This window comes from Anguilla anguilla, chromosome 7 (genome assembly GCF_013347855.1).
Source record: "Anguilla anguilla isolate fAngAng1 chromosome 7, fAngAng1.pri, whole genome shotgun sequence".
Taxonomy (NCBI): Eukaryota; Metazoa; Chordata; class Actinopteri; order Anguilliformes; family Anguillidae; genus Anguilla; species Anguilla anguilla.
The window spans coordinates 21879646-21900914 of record NC_049207.1 but is presented as its reverse complement, the minus strand read 5'-3'; the positions used below and the strand labels follow the sequence as shown (position 1 = coordinate 21900914).

The window sequence follows — 21269 nt, the reverse complement described above, 5'->3', positions numbered from 1 at the left end:
GAACGATCACTCACCCTCTGAGGTAGGCCTACCTTCACAGTGCAGCTACAGCCACCATTTCGACGAAAACAGTTGAAAAAACGAAACCATTGTGGCTGGCAAATTACAGCATACTGACGACGTTCAAACGCAGCAAATAAAATAAATACGAAAACTACCTATCCAAGTGGCAGATGAAGTAAAAGCGCAACAGCTAGCAAGAGCACATGCTGACCGTCGATACCAGCTAACACAAGTTAGCAGGAAGCGACTGAAACTTATATCGACTGGACATCGCATACTTGAACTTAAAGTGCTCAATAGACAATCCGAGTAAAGCAGATAATTGCTCTTGCATGTCACAGGTAATTTAGCTAAAACATACATCGACTATACACACAACCTTCCGTATTTGCCAACTGGTAGTCTTCCCGCTTCAGTAAAATCATAATACAAAATGAATGTCGGGATACAGGAGGTCTCTTAAAAATATGCAAATGTTTCTTTGCAACCACGAACGAGGGTTAATGGCTTACAGAAAACGTAGGAAAACGCAACATTTCCATGTGTGGCATCTCTAATTGTAGTATCAATGTATGTTGTTTAATTTAATTTTAAATAGGCCTTAAGTGCATTTTTTTAAATGATTGTTTTTGGCGAGCAGTGGAATTGGGAAGCCAAGGCTGAAAGCCAGCATTCCCTATTAAAAATGTCAAGAGCACCAATGCATTCTCTTGAGGTGTAGCGACTTATGCAATACGATCATCCACTGAATACTTAAATGTAAATGTAACGATATCAGGTCTAGTCTACGGCTTTAGCCCAGTGATTTTCCTGCTGTTCAATGTTTCTGTCATGTCTTTTCTTCGTCCCAGTGGTCAATACTGCAAAAGAAGAAACACCTGAGGTGGGGATAACAGGAAAATCGATAGGCTATAGCTAATTATTATCGTCACAATAATTGGTACTGCACAGGAAGAAACACTGAGGTGGGGACAACAGGACAGGCGTACACGTTGAAGTTCATTCTCCATTTTATTACCTCTCTTTCTCAAGGACAGCGCAAAAGTGATAACTACACACATATATGACGTTGCTATTCACACAGACAGGCATCACAGACCCGCAAAATGGTGTAAAAAGAGACACTAAAAAAGAAACAGTTGATTTAAAGGAGTTTATAATGCATCACTCTATACAGCACTGAAGGAAAAAACAACTTTTATATCAACTATGATTTCAAGCATTCATTAATTAAATCTTTACAATTCTGGCCCTCTTCTGGGTTCTGCAGTCACCGTCTGTTGAGTACACAAAGTACAATTTGCCTATACAAGTGTTTTATTTATTGAAAAATTATCATTCCATTTTTAAATAATTCTATGCTTCTATGATTGTAGAATTGTATGATTCTATGATTGCTACAGTGCAGCTGCCACTGTTCATCTCATTAGTTGCTACAGTGTACTTGTTCCTGTTGTGCGTGTGTGTGTGTGTGTGCACACATCTGCGTGTGTGTAAGCTTGCTCACATAAGTGCCAGGATTCACTTACTGGTAATACAGCTCTGGTTTGCAGCAGGAAACACTGGGAATACTTGCACTGTGGGGGCAGGGAACATTCTGAACTATTCTTCCTGAGGTTCCACCGAGAGGGCACACACATGAAGCAAAACTCCCCTGCCCCCTGGTATCCGTGAGTGTTAGAACATCAAACAACTGCGCAGAGGCTGTGTTCTGGGAGTGGTACACCGGGCACAGACTTCGGGAGAGCAAGTCAGAACACTGAGCACTACAGACTTGTCCATGTGGGCCAGTAAGTAGGTGTGGATTCAGCACCAGGTAAGTGTTTTACCAGGTGCTAGACAGTAGGTGCTGGGTTTTTTGTTGGTCTGGGAGCAGTCTGCTGAGGGTCAATGAGTGTTGGGGACATCATGCAGAGTCTCTGGGAGAACTTCATTGGATTGTGGAGCCTCTCCTTCTTGGTTAGCAGCAGTTTGACTTTGGGGCAGTTCCGCGGCTTTCAGCCTGGCTCCATCCCTGCGCAAGTCCAAGGCCAGCTGCATGGCCCAGATGCTGAGGGGCCGCATGTACGCCAGAGAGCGGAAGATGCCCTTCTCACAGTAGGCTTCAGGGGTCTGGAACGCCATGCCCAATCTCTCCCACACGGTCCGGTAGCATCCTTCCGCAGTGCGGAACCCTTCCTCCACCATGCCCTGGGAGAGAGTGAAAAGCCCAGGAGAGGAAAGAGAGATGACAGAGAAATTAGCAGAAGTGGGGGGGGGACTAAAGAGTTAACCTTTGTAAAATTTGATATAAAATATGTGAAAGCAATTTTATAGCAGGAAGCTGTAAACTAGAGGAAACCATTACGCCAAGCACTGCGGTGAGGCCATCTTATGGAGAAGTGAGCTCACCTCGTGAATCATAGTCGCGGCCAATCCGTACACCACGCCCACCCACACCTCATCCGACTGCACGCTGGAGCGGTCGGGCACGCCCTCCGGCCTCATCCCGTTGACCGCGCCCATCTGTCCCCCGGCGAAGCTCATCACGTTCAGGTCGAACACGGACTTCAGGGCGCTTCGCACCTTCTCCTCAGGGAAGGCCTGGCGAGGGGGAGGGGTACTCAATTACAAAGCCTCCATTTAATCTGCAGATCGATTGACGTAGGTCACATAAATTGTGCAAACCAATCAGGGGAGAGCAGAGATTACGTATGAGGAACAAAGTAACATTAGCCTTTTTGTTTTTGTTTGCCTAACAGAATCCTTTAAGCTGTCGGGAAACCAAATCATGTCTTGCACATTCCACAGCCAGTTCATAAAGCTGGGTTTTAGCCTGAGAAGCTGAGAGCACTGCTCAGAGTTTACAGGTTTCGCTCTAGATAGGCTCAGAACCCCGGGGCCCACATATCAGGGTTTAGTCCTATAACCAGCACTCCGAGGGGCTGCTCACAGAGCAGGGAACGTGGGTCCGACAGCGTAGGCGCTCACCTGGTACTCCCCATCCCCAAGGCCAGAGGCCCGCAAGAACCATTGGCCAGCACATTGGTCTGACATCACACTGTTGGAGAGGTCCCGCCCACTGCTGTCATAGTTATAGTACTGACCTGCAGGGGGGCACAGGGAGGGGGAGAGAGGTTACAGAGGGGCTCCAGTTCCTTCACATATTCTTCATCATGGTATTCAATCATTAGTCACACAATTGAAGGCAAAATAAGTTTTCCTGGACATTTCCCAACGGCAAGCTTTCAGAAACATTTTTGGACAGGGATGGAACTTGTTCTTCAAGCACATAGCATGTTGAGTCACACCAGTCCCTACTAACAAACACACTAACTTGTATCTGGTAAAACCTGGATCGGCTCCAACTGCTATGCTTCCAGACAGTTGTTTTCATCCAGGTTAAAGGCTTGGAAATTCAGTAGTAGATTACCTTTAACATGCTCACATTACTGATTAGTACCAATCCCTAATGCCGGCCTAAGTAAATGGATTTCTGAATATCCACAAGAAATAACTGCATGATTAGTAACTGGTACACCTGCTGAGCAGTCTACCTGAGCTGCCAGTTTAGAATCTGGACCACCTTTTAACAAAACAACCGTTCAGGTACCGAACTCTCCAGCCACACCCCTCACACAACTCCCTTTCCCTACTGTGCCAAACACTGTCTCTTCCCTTCTTAGCCATCTGGCCCCTGCTATTTAAACCCTGTCCCCTTGCCCTTTGACCTTGGCATTGCCTCACCGTTCCACAGCAGCTTATCGAAGGCGGCGCTCCCCCTGTCCAGCACGTCTCTGTAGCGGCGGTACACAGAGTCGCTGTCCAGCAGCCGCGCCATCTTGCACATCACGCACACCGAGGCCAGCCACAGACCCCCACAGTACGCACTGAGTCAGAGAGAGAGAGAGGGGTCAAAGGTCACCCTGTATCATTTCGCAGTCAACAGTGACAGAGGGAGCCATGTCTAATAATAATAATAATAATAATAATAATTCCAAGCTTAATGAAGACTACCCCGTAAGCACATGCTCGGTGGAGAGTCTTGAGCACCTGTATCACACACTGAAACAGGAAATTTTACAGGTCATCGCTTACATAATAGTGGTCAGACAGAAGGCCGCCCACACATAGAGGTCAAAGGTTAGAGGCTGCATTCTGCCAATGGGAAGGAGCTCCTCTGCATGTGCAGCTCGGTCTCTGACTATGTTCAATTCTCTGGGATGGGGTTGAGGAAATCCCTAAGAAGTCTCAATATAGTCTCCAATCCCCATTCAACATTTTGGTTCATTTGGCAGACCAAGTTAAGAGGTTATTATGGTAAGATAGGCACAGTGTAGGTTTCTAAAAGCAATGAAAATAAGGACATTGGTGCTCAGTAGGTAAGACATCTGTAACATTATCAAGTTAAGAAGTTAGCGAAGTGCTGTGCTATAAACACACATCCAAAACAGTCAACAGGCCCAGTTGCTCTATGCAGGGAGAGGTCCTTGCTCTCATAGGCTACAGTTCAGCCAGATTCTTGCCTCCTTTCTTTCTCCATCACTCCAATTATCTCTCACCTTGGCCCTGTGACAGGCCAGCCATCGTACGTCTGGTCAGCGTAGCCCGAGTTCTCGATGAGCCCATCGCCATCCTGGTCAAACTTCATCTCTGACTCCATCACCGCCTGGGAAGGCCAATCAGATCGAACCAGCACCGTCGTCAATCAACACAGTACTACAGGCTAAACAGAACTCAATGAAACAGTGGGATGCCATGGTCAGGTCACCTGACCTGAACAGGTGTGTGTCTCTGGTGACTGTAACGGGCCTCTGTGTGTGTGCTCTGTCCACGCCAAGACGATACAAATCTAGAACTGCAGTTGCGTACTTTGGTTTCAAATTAGACCGTGAGGGCCGAGCACCTGACCTCACGAGGCGATTGGCTGGGACAGGGGGAGGTGCTGCATCTCTGTAGAGTGATTGGCTGCGTCGGCAGACTCACCTGGCAGATCGGCCACATGTCCTCCAGGTACTGCCTGTCCTGGGTCAGGTGGAAGTCTCGGTATACCTGCAGCACGAACTTGAGGTTGAGGTCCTTCCAGTCGGCCGTGTCGTGGATCAGGTAAGCGTTCAGCCGCAGCCACGGCTCGTCGTCTGCACGGAGACGAATCAGCCTTTGGAAGATGCCTGATCCCCACCTCAAGCCTACATTCATCTGCACTGCTACTGCTACTGCTTATGCCATGTTATTTTTGCATATTCGGTTCAGTCTGTTTTTAATTAATTAGACAATTATTTGTGTAGCATCTTATTCAAAAAACATTACAAAATTCGAAACATTTTGATTAAAATGGTATTAATAAATTTAATGGCATGCATTCACGCATTACTGTAAATGCTAACGCAGGAATGAATCTGCCATTTTGTTTTGTTATGTTATGTGGTAATACAAAGCGGAAGTGGTCACAAGGAGGCAGTGACAGTAATACGGGGACACGGGTTAACAGATGGAGAGACTCCCTGTGGGAGAGGCCAGGTGCAGTCTTACCTGGGTCTCCGATGTCATGGGGGACCACGTTACGGGTCTTTACTGGAGAGTAACGGCCACTCATTAGACTGAGCCTCTCTGTGGAGTCCTGCTGAACCACACTGCCCGCTGTGAGAGGGAGAGTCCTGTTACACTCTAACAAACACACACGCACGCACGCACACGCACACACACACACACAAATACACACACACACACACGCACACACACAAACACACACGCACACACACACACAAACACACACACACACATACACACACACACACGCACGCACGTACGCACGCACGCACGCACGCACACACACAAACACACACACACATACACACACGTGTTCCACTCACCAATGTCATACTGCAGACTGAGAGCCAGTTTGGGCCAGAGGAGGATGAGGGCAAAGGAAGCGTAGAAGTGCACGTCATACGTGTTGTACATCCTGTACTCCTGACCTAAAATTACAGCATCACTCTCATTCAGTACATCACATCACAACACCACTATCCCCAGGCAACTCAGTACTGCTTCACAAGAGTGTAGTTGTTTTACAGCACTGGCCATCATGTTTTATATGCTTGAATAATCAATAATTAATTAACAGGTACATTCTGTGTATTACTGCAATTTTTTGTTTTGGATTTAGCATGGAAAACATTACAGCCATTTAGCAGACGCTCTTAGCCAGAGCGCCCTTTTTGTTTTTGCACAGTTTTGAATTTTTACATAGTATGCATTTAAACGGCTGTATACTGAAGCAATTTAGGTTAAGTACCTTACTCAAGTGTACAACAGCCGCGCCCTACCTATATATAATAATTATTATAGAAACACATTATAGATGTACAATACAAATTACTGGCTGTCACATTTGCCCACATGCGCATGTGCCAGGAGACAGGCCCAACGATGGTCTATATTGGGTTGGCTCTTGCCATTTTGCACAGCGCTACATACTGTAGCTACAGAGGCTAGCAGACAGGCAGACAAACGAGCTCACCCTCCAGGTAGGCGAAACGGCCGTACTCCTTGACGACAGGTGGTTGGGCGGGGAGCCCCCCCTCTTCACTGCGGAGACCCCCACTGACATCACTGTCTTCCGGAAGCTCCACCCACACGGTGCCACCATCCGCCACAAAGTACAGCTCATTAAACAGAGCCGACTTGTACCACGAGGGCAGGGAGCTGGGAGAGAGTGAGAGAGAGAAAGAGAGAGAGAGAGAGATAGAGGGGGCAGAGAGAGGGATAGAGAGAAAGAGGATGGCAGTGAGCAAGGGTCAGAGAGAGAGAAAGAGAGACAGAGAGAGCAAGAGAGCAAGGGTAGAGTGAGAGATAGAGAGACAGAGAGAGCAAGAGAGCAAGGGTAGAGAGAGTGAAGGGGAGGGGGAGAAACCACAGAAGAAAGTCATTACATTATATTACTTTAATAGATGCTCTTGTCCAGAGACATGATCTCAACTAAGCTCTGATGACCGTATTTTCAAAACTTATTTGAAATATGCTTTTTGACATATGGAATATGAGTCGAAATATGAAATTTGTAATACAGTTTGCTTGCCTGTTTTTTTTCCTAATGCTATTTATGGATACATTGTTTGGGAGGTATTTTGTACCAACACACGTTTGATTACCTTACCTCATTACTCTGCATACTGTAAGTGCACTCAAAAGAGGAAAAGTAAGTGCATCAAGACAACTTGCATGATAAGAAAACCAGCAGTAGGCGTAGAGATTAAGCAAAATTGTGATCAAACCACTGCCACTGTTAAGATGCGTGACAGCATGGTTAGGGTTGGGAACATCAGCCACATGAATCAGATCAGGTAACCAACACAGGCAAATACGTCTCTCTTCAGTTTATTGTTAGTTTTTGTTGTTGTAGCTGTAGGGTTTTTACGGACAAATCTGAATGCAGCAGCATGTGTCCCACTCACAGCTGTCTCAATGACATCATCCCAGATGTTTCAGAGAATGCAGTTTAGTACTTTTCAACCACATCAGAAGTAAAGTCGAGGGTTTCTTTACATGGGGAAAGCAAGCCTGGAAAAGTACAACAACATCGGACTCGTCCAAGTCTGCGAATGGTACAGCAACACACACAAGCAGGTGCAAAAAAGTCAGCTGTTGGCTGCTGGATAGTGTGATCGTGAGTGTGTGTGCGAGTATGTGTGTGAGTGTGAGACTGTGTGAGTATGAGTACCTGTCCTGCAAAATGGGTCCTTGCCAGGCCTCTATTTGTCTCTCCCAGTCTCTGTAGTGCGTCAGGGCGTAGTGACAGAGGGATGGCGCAGCGTCTCCTTTACCGCCAAAGAAACGTGTGTACCTCCTGCAACACATCACACACACTCAGTAGTGTACCTCCTGCAACACATCACACACACTCTGTAGTGTACCTCCTGCAACACATCACACACACTCTGTAGTGTACCTCCTGCAACACATCACACACACTCTGTAGTGTACCTCCTGCAACACATCACACACACTCTGTAGTGTACCTCCTGCAACACATCACACACACTCAGTAGTGTACCTCCTGCAACACATCACACACACTCTGTAGTGTACCTCCTGCAACACATCACACACACTCTGTAGTGTACCTCCTGCAACACATCACACACACTCAGTAGTGTACCTCCTGCAACACATCACACACACTCTGTAGTGTACCTCCTGCAACACATCACACACACTCTGTAGTGTACCTCCTGCAACACATCACACACACTCTGTAGTGTACCTCCTGCAACACATCACACACACTCTGTAGTGTACCTCCTGCAACACATCACACACACTCAGTAGTGTACCTCCTGCAACACATCACACACACTCTGTAGTGTACCTCCTGCAACACATCACACACACTCAGTAGTGTACCTCCTGCAACACATCACACACACTCTGTAGTGTACCTCCTGCAACACATCACACACACTCTGTAGTGTACCTCCTGCAACACATCACACACACTCTGTAGTGTACCTCCTGCAACACATCACACACACTCTGTAGTGTACCTCCTGCAACACATCACACACACTCAGTAGTGTACCTCCTGCAACACATCACACACACTCTGTAGTGTACCTCCTGCAACACATCACACACACTCTGTAGTGTACCTCCTGCAACACATCACACACACTCTGTAGTGTACCTCCTGCAACACATCACACACACTCAGTAGTGTACCTCCTGCAACACATCACACACACTCTGTAGTGTACCTCCTGCAACACATCACACACACTCTGTAGTGTACCTCCTGCAACACATCACACACACTCTGTAGTGTACCTCCTGCAACACATCACACACACTCAGTAGTGTACCTCCTGCAACACATCACACACACTCAGTAGTGTACCTCCTGCAACACATCACACACACTCTGTAGTGTACCTCCTGCAACACATCACACACACTCTGTAGTGTACCTCCTGCAACACATCACACACACTCAGTAGTGTACCTCCTGCAACACATCACACACACTCTGTAGTGTACCTCCTGCAACACATCACACACACTCTGTAGTGTACCTCCTGCAACACATCACACACACTCTGTAGTGTACCTCCTGCAACACATCACACACACTCTGTAGTGTACCTCCTGCAACACATCACACACACTCAGTAGTGTACCTCCTGCAACACATCACACACACTCTGTAGTGTACCTCCTGCAACACATCACACACACTCTGTAGTGTACCTCCTGCAACACATCACACACACTCAGTAGTGTACCTCCTGCAACACATCACACACACTCAGTAGTGTACCTCCTGCAACACATCACACACACTCAGTAGTGTACCTCCTGCAACACATCACACACACTCTGCAGTATACCTCCTGCAACACATCACACACACTCTGTAGTGTACCTCCTGCAACAGATCACACACACTCTGCAGTATACCTCCTGCAACACATCACACACACTCTGTAGTATACCTCCTGCAATACATTACACACACTCTGTAGTATACCGCCTGCAAGAGGCATATTTATACAGATGCAGGAGGCATATTTCATCTGATTGTCAAGCTCAGAGCTCATTATGTTGAAAGCCAAGGAACGGGCGCCTACAGGGGAATTCAAACTCGGGGAATTTAAAATGAGGCAAGCCTGTGTTAATACATTCATTCCACTGAAACTGAGCAATGCCCCCTTTTCAGGAAAAACAGGTTACAAAAGAATTTACCAGACTTTCAAGACAGACGGACAGGTGACTGTGATGTGGGCTCAAGATTACAGTAGGTTTGATCACATTAAACCACTATTCTACTACACTAAACATTCCTGGGACACCTGCCTGTGAAAGCCAATCAGTAAGAAGGCACCATTGTGTTTCAAAGGCCTCGGGGTCCTTTGTGGGTTTGTGCGTGTGCGTACGTGCGTGTGCGTGTGCGTATGCGTGTGTGTGTCTGTGTGTGTGTGTGTGTGTGTGTGAATCCCACACACTATGCTGGAGGCAGTATTTATCAACATTTCACTCAAATTTTCAATTACAGCAAGCCAGGACATGTCGATCTGTAAAGAATAACAGAATGCCAGCTGACAACACAGAGTTTCTCAAACAGCAAATAAATCAGTCCTGATACTAGTGATTTATATATTATTTATTTGTAATTGTTTGAACAGTCTCAAGGTAAGGTTTAGTATTATTGTGCATCAGTCTGGACTCTCTACATGAACACATTTTAAAGTAATGGGATTATAAGTATTTCTGTGTAACTATCAACTGTGTATATTTCTGCATCCTTGTGTTTTTGAGTTTGTGTGTGCATGTTTGTGTGTGGTGCGTGTGTTTGCGTGGTGTGTGCATGCGTGCATGTGTGTGTGCGCGTGTGTGTATGTGTGTGAGCGTGTGTGTGTGCACGTGTGTGTGTGTGTGTGTGTGTTTGTGTGTGTACGGTCTTCTGGAAGCAGGGAGGACCTGTACCTGATGTGTTCTCTTTCCCGGGAGCCGAAGGTGATGACGGGCATGTCCCAGGACAGGCTGAACTCCACGCTGTTGTGTCCGTGCGCCGGGACTGTGCAGCCCACCGCGAGGGCAGCGGCCACCTTCTCCCCCTTCTGCGTGGGCGGGCTCGACCCTGGAGCAGTGAGAGAGGGGTGGGGAAGGGGGTTAGCGCATATCCGAGGAACACTACTGTATGTTGTTTTTGTACCCCAATCATCACAGTCAGCACCAGATCTACAATCAATGCTGAGTACTTGTTGCATAGCTACAGTACACCACGTGGAAGCATGATTGGGGACTGACATCAGGACTGTGATTGGACAGCAGATCCACTGGATGGTAAAATTATAATGGTCGGGCCTATGCCTCACATTGTTTTTCCAATAGTATCAACCTGGTATTCAGTCCTTAAGACCTACCTGTGGGGGAGTCTAGACGTCCATCAGTGATGAGGTCATTCCACAGCGCCCCACATGTTCCCCTGGGGCTGAATGCAGTCTGATAAGACGTCTCCCTGTCAGACTGAGCCACACACACAATTCCAGAATTATTATCTCATCCAACAAACTTCACATGCCCTGCACTTAATTTTCATATGCTTGCCACATTTACATCAGGTAATAAATAATGTGACGATTTGACTACAGCAGTGCAGTATTTAAAACCAGCGATGTTGTTTCAGTTTTTATGCATTTACGCGCATGATGGTGCATTACCTGTTCACGAGCCGCAATGCACAAAGTGTAAGGGTTGACAGGGGTGCAGTGGTGGAGCAGGACCCCAGACACGGCCTCCCCCTCCTTCTCCAGGTGAAATGGTTCGTTCCAGTGTCCCCCGCCTTTGTCATCCTTGTGGCCCGAGCCATTAGTCATGGTGAACATTATGGAGACCTCCAAAGCGAAGTCGTTCTTGTTCTCTATGTCCCACACCAGCACTGCCACAGGGAGACTGGAGTCCTGGGGAAAGAGGGATGAAGAAAGAGTGAGAGAGGGAGAATGACCAGTGTGAGCAAGAGAGTATGAGAGAGAGGAAAAAAGAAAGCTATTTTCTAAGAGCCTTCTCTTCAACCACACAGACCCCATATGTTTATTAATCATTTGAAAAAAGTCTACAGTGGCCCTGATATTGTATCCACCTTCAGACTGTAATTAGAAGCTATCTTGCAGGTGTGGCTAGCCCAGGTGCTGAGGGTACACTGGCTTTGGGTTTAAAAGTGCCTGAAGCGAGCCCAACGCATACTAAACTGCTTTAACTAATCAAATTATGTGGTGAGCAACAATGCAAAATGGCAGACCCTGTGGCTCTCCATGAACAGGGCTGGCCACCCCTGCTTTACAGGGGTAAGTCACTCGCATCACCAGTCATTGCGTCTGCATCAGCTGCCCATATTACAGCTACGGGTACCCACAAAAAAAGAACCATATCTCTTCCCACGACGCAAAGTGTTGTGGGTAAATATTTGGACAGGTGGACTTTAACGAAGGGAACGAGTGTGTCCCAAGCACCTTGTAGTCGTGTGGGATGACAGGCGACACCTGGCGGCAGGTGAGCGTGACGTTCTGGCCGGGCAGGTGGTAGACGGTCCAGGCGCGGGGGTAGAGGGCGTGGTAGAAGGCGTACTCCCCGCAGTAGCCCCAGTTCCAGCCCTGCAGGGTGGGGGGCCTCTCCACAGACAGGACCTGCTGGTACACCGTCTGGCCCCCGCGACGCAGGCAGACAGTGAACTGAGGGAGAGACGAGCAGGAGCGAGAGGAGAAGAGGAGGGGGAGAGGGTGGGTGATAAGATTGGGAGAGGTGGAGGAAAAGAGGGAGGTGCATTGAGAACAGGGGGGACACAGGGAGACAGAGGAAGAGTTCAGAAGGAAATGGATAAACCATGTGACAGTCACTAGGGAATGCAGCGTTAGAGGAGGTCAGTAGGGAAACACTACAAGGACACACACACACACACACACACACACACACAGACTGGGAGAGTGATTTAATGTGGAGTCAGGGTCTGATCCAATCCATTATTTATCCCTCCTCATGAATACTGCAACACCTGGAGAGTGTGGATTGTAGAGTGATACGGTGACTCGATTACAATCTCACAGGCCAGCCAATTGTGTGAATGAGAACTGAGCTGCACTCCGGTGTGTGCGTGCATGTGCATGCACGGGTCTTCATCCATGCTCAATTTTTTTTTTTACCCAGACATTAATGCAGGGGTGTCAAACACATTCCATACACAGCAAATTTAGGCTTTAGAAGCAAGGTGCATGGACTCTTTAACCAATCAAGGACTTGAACTAATCACTATTAAAGTGCTGAAAGACACAATAAACCGACAAACACTGTGGCCTTCCAGCAGTCTCATATGCCTGCGGACGTACTTATGCCAGCATCAAAACGATACCTTGTTGTTCAGTTGCCAAAGAAACATTCATAAAACATTTTTGTGTCACTTTTTGACACAAGAACACCGTCATCCATGCTTACCTGATTGGCGAAGACGGTTTTGTAATGGTACATCCCAGGGTTCAGTTGCCACCTGCAGAATTCCCCCCTCCACCCACGAGTAATGGTTCCTCCTCCAAATCCCCCTAAAGGAACCCCTAAGAAAAAGAAGACACATTTAAAACTCTGTACATTACTTTGCTTCCCATTATACCGTGTGCTGAATAATTGATAATCTCTTAGAGTACTGCATTTATAATAACTATAATGGTGCGGCATTCACAGTAATGTAAATAAATAATGTAATGTAATGTAATGATTACGATTCACATTATGAGGGAACATGTGCCGACCACATGCGCACCGTAAATCTGCCGGAGCGGAAGGGCCCGGAACATGTCAATGAAGGGAGCCTTCTTCTCCACCTGGGTCTTCTTGTACCACCACTTGAGATACCTGCCAACAGAAACAAGAGGCCAGGCTACAGAGAGGAGCTACTCTGGACAGCAGCAACAGCACGCCAGCTACACCACCAATCGGCAAACATTAACACTGCTTTACCGAGTTACACACTGCACAAGCTAAAATGAGAGTACTGCTAATAGGCTGCTGTGTTGGAGAACACTGTGCTTTTGGTCTCGTATTCATAAACAATAATAAAAAAAAAACTTTAAAAATGAATCAGTTCCTGTGTTTTGTGTGTGTTTTTAATTGCTCAAACTTCATCTGCATTTTAGTCATAATCCTATTGTGTTATACAATGTAGCCTATCTGTTTCTGAACAGTCTTATCAAGAGAAAAGAAGAATCTTATGGTAAGACAACTGCATTACTGTTTTTATACACAGTGTTTCCAGGGGAATTCTGGCATTGGTAATTTAAAGCATCTACAAGGGAATTCTGGGTTAACATCACCAGGCAACTGCAGCAACAACAAAGTTCTTTTATTTGTTTCCCCACCTAGCAAATTCCAGGTGAACTGCAATCTATATCAGCCACATGGTGGGCAATGCTACTGTATGACCCAGCAAGACAGAAACTTCATTGAATTTATATCAATGCTCCATGTTAACAAGCAAAAAGAAACTTTATAATTGCTCTAATCTGCTCATCCATTTTTAAATGCCGTTCGGAATTAACTGTTGGCAGAGGCAACTATGCTTGGAATGTCTGCACTATCAGAATTGTTTTTAGATCTGAACTCTTACCATTAATGTTATCAATTAACAAGTTAATAATTAACATCACAATGGGATAAGTTGGCATCTTTAACAATTGACACGAGACAACCAAGCCCTGTGTTGTCTTCAGACACTGGACAGGGGAAAATTAAGCCACTCCACCATTTTAAAAGGTAGTAGTATCCAGCTCATGCCCAATTGAGATTCCATCACACTCAGTCTGCCGAAGACGAGCATTTCTGCGGCCTGATAATTACTAATCTCTGATCAATTAAAATTCTCCAAGAACTGCTTGATGATGCAAATATTGGCTATTAACCGAACCGCATTGCCTAACCCTAACACCTCACTCACGCACTCACTACCTTATCCCCTCCGTTAGAGGAAAGCCTCTGTGGAGACACAACACAGGACATTGTGCATGCAACAAGCGCAGCAAATCTGCCGCAGGGAGTCAGCACTCTGGCAGGAGGTGGGTTTGCGTGCCTCGGTGCGGCAGCGCGCTACAGAGCATGCGACGGGGGATAGAATCTGAATCAGCAGAGCTTGCGCAGTTCTGCTTTTGTGGCTTCGGCCTGACGCATCCAGATTAGACCCAATTTAGGGGAAAAAAAAAAAGGCCACGGAACATTCCATTGTCTAGCGTGTGCACTGACAGGGGAATCTGGCTTTTAGACCGACTGAATGCAGGCAGCTTGATTGACGCTAGGTGATACTGCCTGAGAAGAATTTCACAGCCTGTACTCTGCACTGGCAGGTGCATGCAGGCAAGATGGGAATGAAACTGGTAAATAAGAATTGTGATTAGCAAGCGAATGCTTGGAGGGAATAGTTAATAGCAACCACTTTCATTTGGTAGGTGAAGAGTTTTTTCACCCTGTGGCAAACATACACAGCACAGAAAAGACAGGCAGAGCTGAATCTCACGGGAACATTTATCAGCTAGTGACAGGGCACCTGGGGACGCAATTGGCCGGGTACCTACAAGTGTTGGATGGTCGACCGGGATTGCTCTCTCCCTCTTGTCACTCTCTGGCGACATGTTACATTATCAAAATTTGGACCTCATTTATTTTGCCGTCAATTTTACACCGCCAACTTCTGCTAAACAGTACAAGAACGGGATGGTGAACTTAAATGTCATTGCATAAATGCAAAATAAGTTTTAAACCACATATGCTGGCTGTACACAGAGCTTTGTGGCCGTTTTGTCTGTGTCGTAACAAACCAGAGTGCTTCCGGTCAAGAGACGCAGTGGTTTCTGGCAGCTGACAGGCCAAAGCCTGCATCCTGCACTCCATACATGGTTCACTCTCTCTCTCTTTCTCTGTCCGTATGTCCATCAGTCCCTCTGTCCCAGGCACTCCTTCCTTCCCCTCTCACAGGGCCCATTCAGGGCTTCCATAAATGCAGCCACAGCTGTTTGAAAGGCCTTTAACACCCAACACAAGCCCCATTGGGAACAGAGGCTGATTCAGAGGAAAAGAGCGGGGCAGAGTGGAGACAGAGGGGAAAATAAAGGGCAGGGAATTGTGGGATCATAGGATAAAGCCGGGAATTGTCTGTTCTGCAGGCATGAGGGATAGCTCTAATCTGCCTAACACAAAAACACACGTTACATACAGACACACACACACACACACACACAGAGCTCTGGTTCGTTTAGCTGTTGTGTGGAAGGGTAGAGCTCTGCACAGAGGCAAACTATGACCTACTAAAAGTGTGTCATGGGGAGCTCACACACAGACAACACAAAATCCACTGGCATGCAAGCACAGAAGCACACACTGTATACAGAAGAATAGGCAAACACACACATGCACATCTGAGCCCACAAACACAGTGAACACACACGCGCTCACAAACTTGCGCGCGCACACACACAGCTCTGAGCAGCTCCACCATGATAAATCCAACACTGATAACTAGAATGCCTGAACGAAGCAGTGTTATTGCAACAAAATACAGTAGCAGAAGCACAAGAAGCTGAACCTCGGCAGAAAGCTGCCCGATCAGCAGTGAAGTATAGCTCCTTAAACCCCCCTCACCATGAGCCAGCACACCATCGCTAACAACTGCAGTGGATGAAAACATCCACGCTTAGGCTAACTAGCTGTTGACCAAGATGCCACCCAAGGGAGTGGACAGGAGGAGCAATTATGGCTTTGTCACAAAGTGAAGTATAGCTCCCTTAATATACAGTGCCATAAAAAATTATTTGCCCCTTCCTGATTTCCTCTATTATAGCATATTGGTCACACTGAATGATTTGAGATCTTTAAACAAAATGTAATATTAGACAAATAAAAACTGAGTAAATATAAAACACATTTTTTAAATAATCATTTTATTTATTTAGTGAAAAAAGTTATCAAACACCAATATTACCTGTGTGATAAAGTAATCGCCCCCTTAGTGTCTCAATCAACCAATAAACCAAATTAATAATTCAATTCAGATGATTAAATACAGCCAGGCTTAACTGCAACTGTTGAATCTGAACCTTACCATCAGAGTGATGTAATCGCCACAAAGTTTCTACAAGCACACTATGCCACGAAAATTCTAGAAGAGATAAGAAAAAAGTTTAAATATACCAGTCTGAAATTGGTTACAAATCCATTTCTAAGGCTCTGGGACTCAACCGACCCACAGAGAGCCATTATCTCTAAATGAAGAACACCTGGAACACTGGTGAATCTTCCCAGGAGTGACCAGCCTGCCAAAATTTTTATAAGGGCACAACGACAGTTCATCCAGGAAGTCGCAAGAGATCCCAGAGGAACATCCAAAGAACTGCAGGCCTCCCTAGCATCAGCTATGGTTAGAGTTCATGACTCCACAATAAGAAAGAGACTTGGCAAAAATGGGATGGATGACCCCCAATCATTTTTGGATAATGTTCTATAGACAGAGGAGTTAAAAGTGGAACTTTTTTGGCGACACAGGTTCCATTATGTCTGGCATAAAGTAGCATTTCACAGCAAGAACATCATACCAACAGTCAAAAATGGTGGGGCTAGTGTGATGATGTGGGCATGCTTTGTTGCCTGCGATTACTGAAGGTAGCATGAATTCTGCTCTGTACCAAAAAAAATTTAAGGAGAATGTCATCTGTCTGTGAGCTGAAGTGTAATTGGGTTATAGGCTATAGCAAGACAATGATCCAAAACACAAAAGTCCACATCCAGACGGCTGAAAAAAAACTAAATTAAAGTACTGGAGTGCCCTAGACAAAGTCCTGACTTGAGCCCAATAGAGATGCTGTGGCAGGACCTGAAAAGGCTGTTCTTGCTCAAAAATCTACCAATTTCTCTGAATTAAAGCAGTTTGGCAAAGAAGAGCGGGGTAAATTTCCCCCACGGCAATGTGGAAGACTGATATGAAATTATAGAAAGGGTTTGGTTGCAGTTATTGCTGCTAAAGTTGGTGCAACATGTTATTAAGTTTACCCAATATACCCAAGTATATTGCCAGTGATGACAATGGTGATGATAGCACTATCTTTATTGCACAACCTCAACGAGCAGTTATATAACTCAATCTCAGTTATAGAGATTTACACTTTAATTGAAAAGAATTAAAGTCTGTGCATCTAATGTGAAGGGAAGGTGATACCTCATACAGAAAATAATCCTGAAAATAACAATTTCCACTGCTTGAATAGCTGAAGAGAAGAAGAAGGGGTTTCTGAGAATGATATAAACCCAGCATTTTTGTTCAGCGACGGACTGGTGCCATTTATGCAAGCACACAGGAGACAGCAAGGTTACAGTGAAACCCAATCAATCATTAACCTAAATTACCATGGCGCAAAGCTCTGTGCCACAGGGGAACTGGGCTGCAGAACAACGCCTGTTTGTTTTTCATAATCCCCTCTAACTGCTGATGTTTCTGCACACGAGGCAGCTGGCTGCGCTTCTGACCAGGTCTGGTCTGTGCAAACGGGCCCTGGGCTGCCGTTTGGTTTCAAGACTCCTTCAGAGCATGAAGCGTAGTTAGCTCTCAGTGGTCGTCACTGACAGCTGTATGGAGAGGTGCTGGAGGGACCTGGGACAAGGAGGCGCTTCTATGATCCCCACTGTGTCCAATGGCCTCTTCACATTCAGCATGCGTGCCCATGCACACACACCCCTACATACACACACAAGCACACATGAAAACAAACACACAGGCGCAAGTACATGCATGCACACACAGGCATGCATATCCATGCACACACAAACACAAACGCACACAAGCACACAGAAAAACAATAACACACAAACAAACCAAAACACACATACACGCAAACGACGACAAACACTCATTGTAAGGAGATATGATCCAGCCTGCTATTGTAAAAGCTGGGATGTGGTGGTGGCATTGAGTAGCAGTTAATACTCTGACCCTGCTGGGAGGTGTTTAACCCTGAATGGAGCTCTGTCATACTATCCCTGAGGGGCCCACAGCCGTACTATCCCTGAGGGGGCACATGGTCATAGTATCCCCGGGGTCAGCTCCAAGGCACACAGGTAATGAGTATGAAGCGGGGGGAAGTTGGTGTTTCCATGTTGTGAGTTTGCCTGAAGGTTTGAGGGTAACCATTCGACACCCATCATACAGGTCAGACTCCCCGAACAACCCTACCTTCCCATACTTCCAGACTAACTTGCCGCACCAGCTCCTCTAGTATTCCCTGCCAAATCTAATCATGTCACAAACAAAACCTTTCCAGAAAGACGTCCTAATTCCGGCTGGACTGCCACACTTATCGTTTCTACCTGTCTCACAGAATCAACTGGGCCTCATGCCACGCGATAAAAAAACAGGTTGCACCTAGTTCTCAAACAAAGGATGGTGATGGGGGGAGGGCAAACTGAAAGATCAGCCTCTGAGACACGGCCCACTTATTTTGTCTCTTTGGGCTACAGTTTATAATGCTGTCAGTATAATCACGTCACAATTTTAAACAGAAATCAGTGCTGGCCGTGGGTTACACTTCATTCAGGAATTAAGAGATTCTAGAGGTGGTTAGTTCAACACAGGGACAAACTATGCAGTTCCTCGCAGCTGAGAATTCAACAAAACACCCTGTTGGAATGCAAGTCACATCTCAATTATACAGAGAAGCCAGTCTTGCAGAGCCAGTCCAAATGTGCCAGTTTCCATATAAGGCTTCAGTAATTTCAGAGAAATTAGAGCTCCCCTGGGGGAGCACCATAGCGACTAGGCTCAATGCAGATGTAGCAAATGCAATCTGGAAAACCTGGGGCCACAGAGTGGCGCAGTGGCTAGAGGGGGATCTGTCTTCTTACCTGACACCCAGCCCAATGTGCTCCATGACGTTGGACAGGGACACGTCTTTAGCTTGAAATGGTTTTCGCTTCTCCTTGAACTCGTGGGCCAAACAGATCCGCCAACCTTCCGCCGGAACCCCATATCCAGGCTCAGACGAGACATACCGGCTCATAAGTTCGGTGGTTGAGTTGCTCTCACTAGGCTCCATCTGGGCCAATGGTCGGTTCACTGGGTCCGGGTAAAAGTGCGGTCTTACGAAAACGGTGTCGTTTACCGGTGAACTTCCGTCAAATCCCCGACAAAGATCTTCCAATGAATTCTCCAAGCTTGTGGCGTTCGACGTTTTTAATAGTAAAGACAGTGGTTTAGATGAAATTCAGTTAGATTACACTAATATGTTCATTCTCAGAAGTCGCTACATCCTCTGATATACCTGCTCAAATTGTAGCCTACTTAAGTTTCTCCAACGCAATGTACAGAATGGCTTCGATCGTTTCAATGTTGTCAAGTTTGTATTCCGAGATTTTTTTTTTTTTTTTTAAATATTCGAGTGACGATTATACAACTCCATAGAACAGAGCAAGCCAGGTAAATCTATGTACACCATTTGCAGAGTATCCAGTGTCTAGCGATAGAGATTAATTCAAACCTTCACAGGTGGTGGTTGTGCACCTTTACCACCAGCGCCAACTGGCATCTGTCGCAGACACAACTGCAGTGTCGTCTAGCAGGTAATGCCGAAATGGGCATTTCAATTAGTTACCCTTAATCAACGTTACCCTTCACCGGCACAATCTACAATGCAAGTGAGCTAGGCGTGGGCTTCAGAACAATGGCACACACCCCAGGCAGCGTTCAGGTGTGCATAGTGACGGTCTTGGGTGAGCATACCAACTTACACACCCCTCACGATAACAAACAGTCGGCCTGTCCAACAACTGTAATCGCACAGCGCTTCCTGTACTGCAGAACAGCATCTACATTCTGCAGAAACCAGCCCAGATACCGATATAATAGAAACGACAATGTGTGCATTTGGGATGACCCTTTTATTCTGCTATTCCAGTGACCCTTGTCTCGAACGAAGAAGGCTCGCCGCTTTCTTTCCCATTAAGTAGCCTTGTAGTTACAGGGCAAAATTTCTCCCGCTGGCCGAAACTGCTATATCCTGCTGTAGTTATGGCTCAGCTGTATTCTGGCAGTAATCCAGAGGTTTCCAAAAACTTCAGATGACTGGAGCCAATTGTTGCCTAACGCCACCAAATCACACAGCTAGATACGACAGTGTATTTACACGAGGTATCTCAAGAACTAGCAATATAACATCAGCTACTTGTACAAATTATATTTCTATAAAGCACCCTAAACAGAAATGAAAGCAGCATATGTTCCAACAGTAAGTATATAACACATCCGTCATTGTATACGCATTGTGAAAAAAGGGTGTTAGTATCTTCCAGATAAATAGTGGGTTGTCCAAGCCACTGCAGAACCCTATACCCCAAATACACTCTCAGACCTTTGCTAATCTATGCCGACGATACGGAAATCGCTCCACATCCAGCACCGCTGAACTAATGCTCCGAGTGCAAGCCTAGACCAACTCGAACAGACGTGGGAGGACACATTTCAACGCCGACTACATAAATGTGTCTTTAAAGAAATTGTGTCGAATTAATGTACTTAGCTGATACAAAATATAAAGTTTTTGCATTAACAAGGCTTACAATTTGTTCAAGAGATACTGTTGATATTATGCATCTCTAACACTTACATTAGAGTCCCCGTTTGCCAGTTTTGGTTGTTGCTTATAGCTATCCCTTGACATCAAAGATGCCACGGTGCAGTTCTGGATGGCCAATAGAAAAATATACCTACGTTAACG

The 21269-nt window shown here is 46.1% G+C and overlaps 1 protein-coding gene across 1 annotated transcript; it reads right to left on the bottom strand.

Annotated features, from left to right (window-relative positions):
• Window positions 1–995: 995 nt before the first annotated feature.
• gba2 (glucosidase, beta (bile acid) 2) lies at window positions 996–21213 on the bottom strand. Its single transcript, XM_035426182.1, has 17 exons — window positions 19402–21213; window positions 13289–13380; window positions 12967–13082; window positions 11991–12209; window positions 11202–11441; window positions 10905–11007; window positions 10465–10618; window positions 7706–7831; window positions 6506–6690; window positions 5856–5960; window positions 5515–5622; window positions 4969–5120; window positions 4545–4651; window positions 3730–3872; window positions 2974–3089; window positions 2395–2586; window positions 996–2193 (listed from the first exon to the last, which is right to left on the bottom strand). The coding sequence occupies exons 1-17, from the start codon at window positions 19590–19592 to the stop codon at window positions 1891–1893; spliced, it is 2652 nt and encodes an 883-aa protein (XP_035282073.1). The 5' UTR covers window positions 19593–21213; the 3' UTR covers window positions 996–1890.
• Between the last annotated feature and the right edge of the window lie 56 nt (window positions 21214–21269).

What these genes read in the sequence shown, in the direction of transcription:
- gba2 (XM_035426182.1), bottom strand. Translation starts at nt 19,592, where the DNA reads ATGGAGCCTAGTGAGAGCAACTCAACCACCGAACTTATGAGCCGGTAT. An exon ending in ACGTCTAGACTCCCCCACAG is followed by an intron (nt 10,619 to 10,904) that starts GTAGGTCTTAAG and finishes TCACTGCTCCAG; the next exon opens with GGTCGAGCCCGCCCACGCAG. An exon ending in ACATGTGGCCGATCTGCCAG is followed by an intron (nt 4,652 to 4,968) that starts GTGAGTCTGCCG and finishes TGGCCTTCCCAG; the next exon opens with GCGGTGATGGAGTCAGAGAT.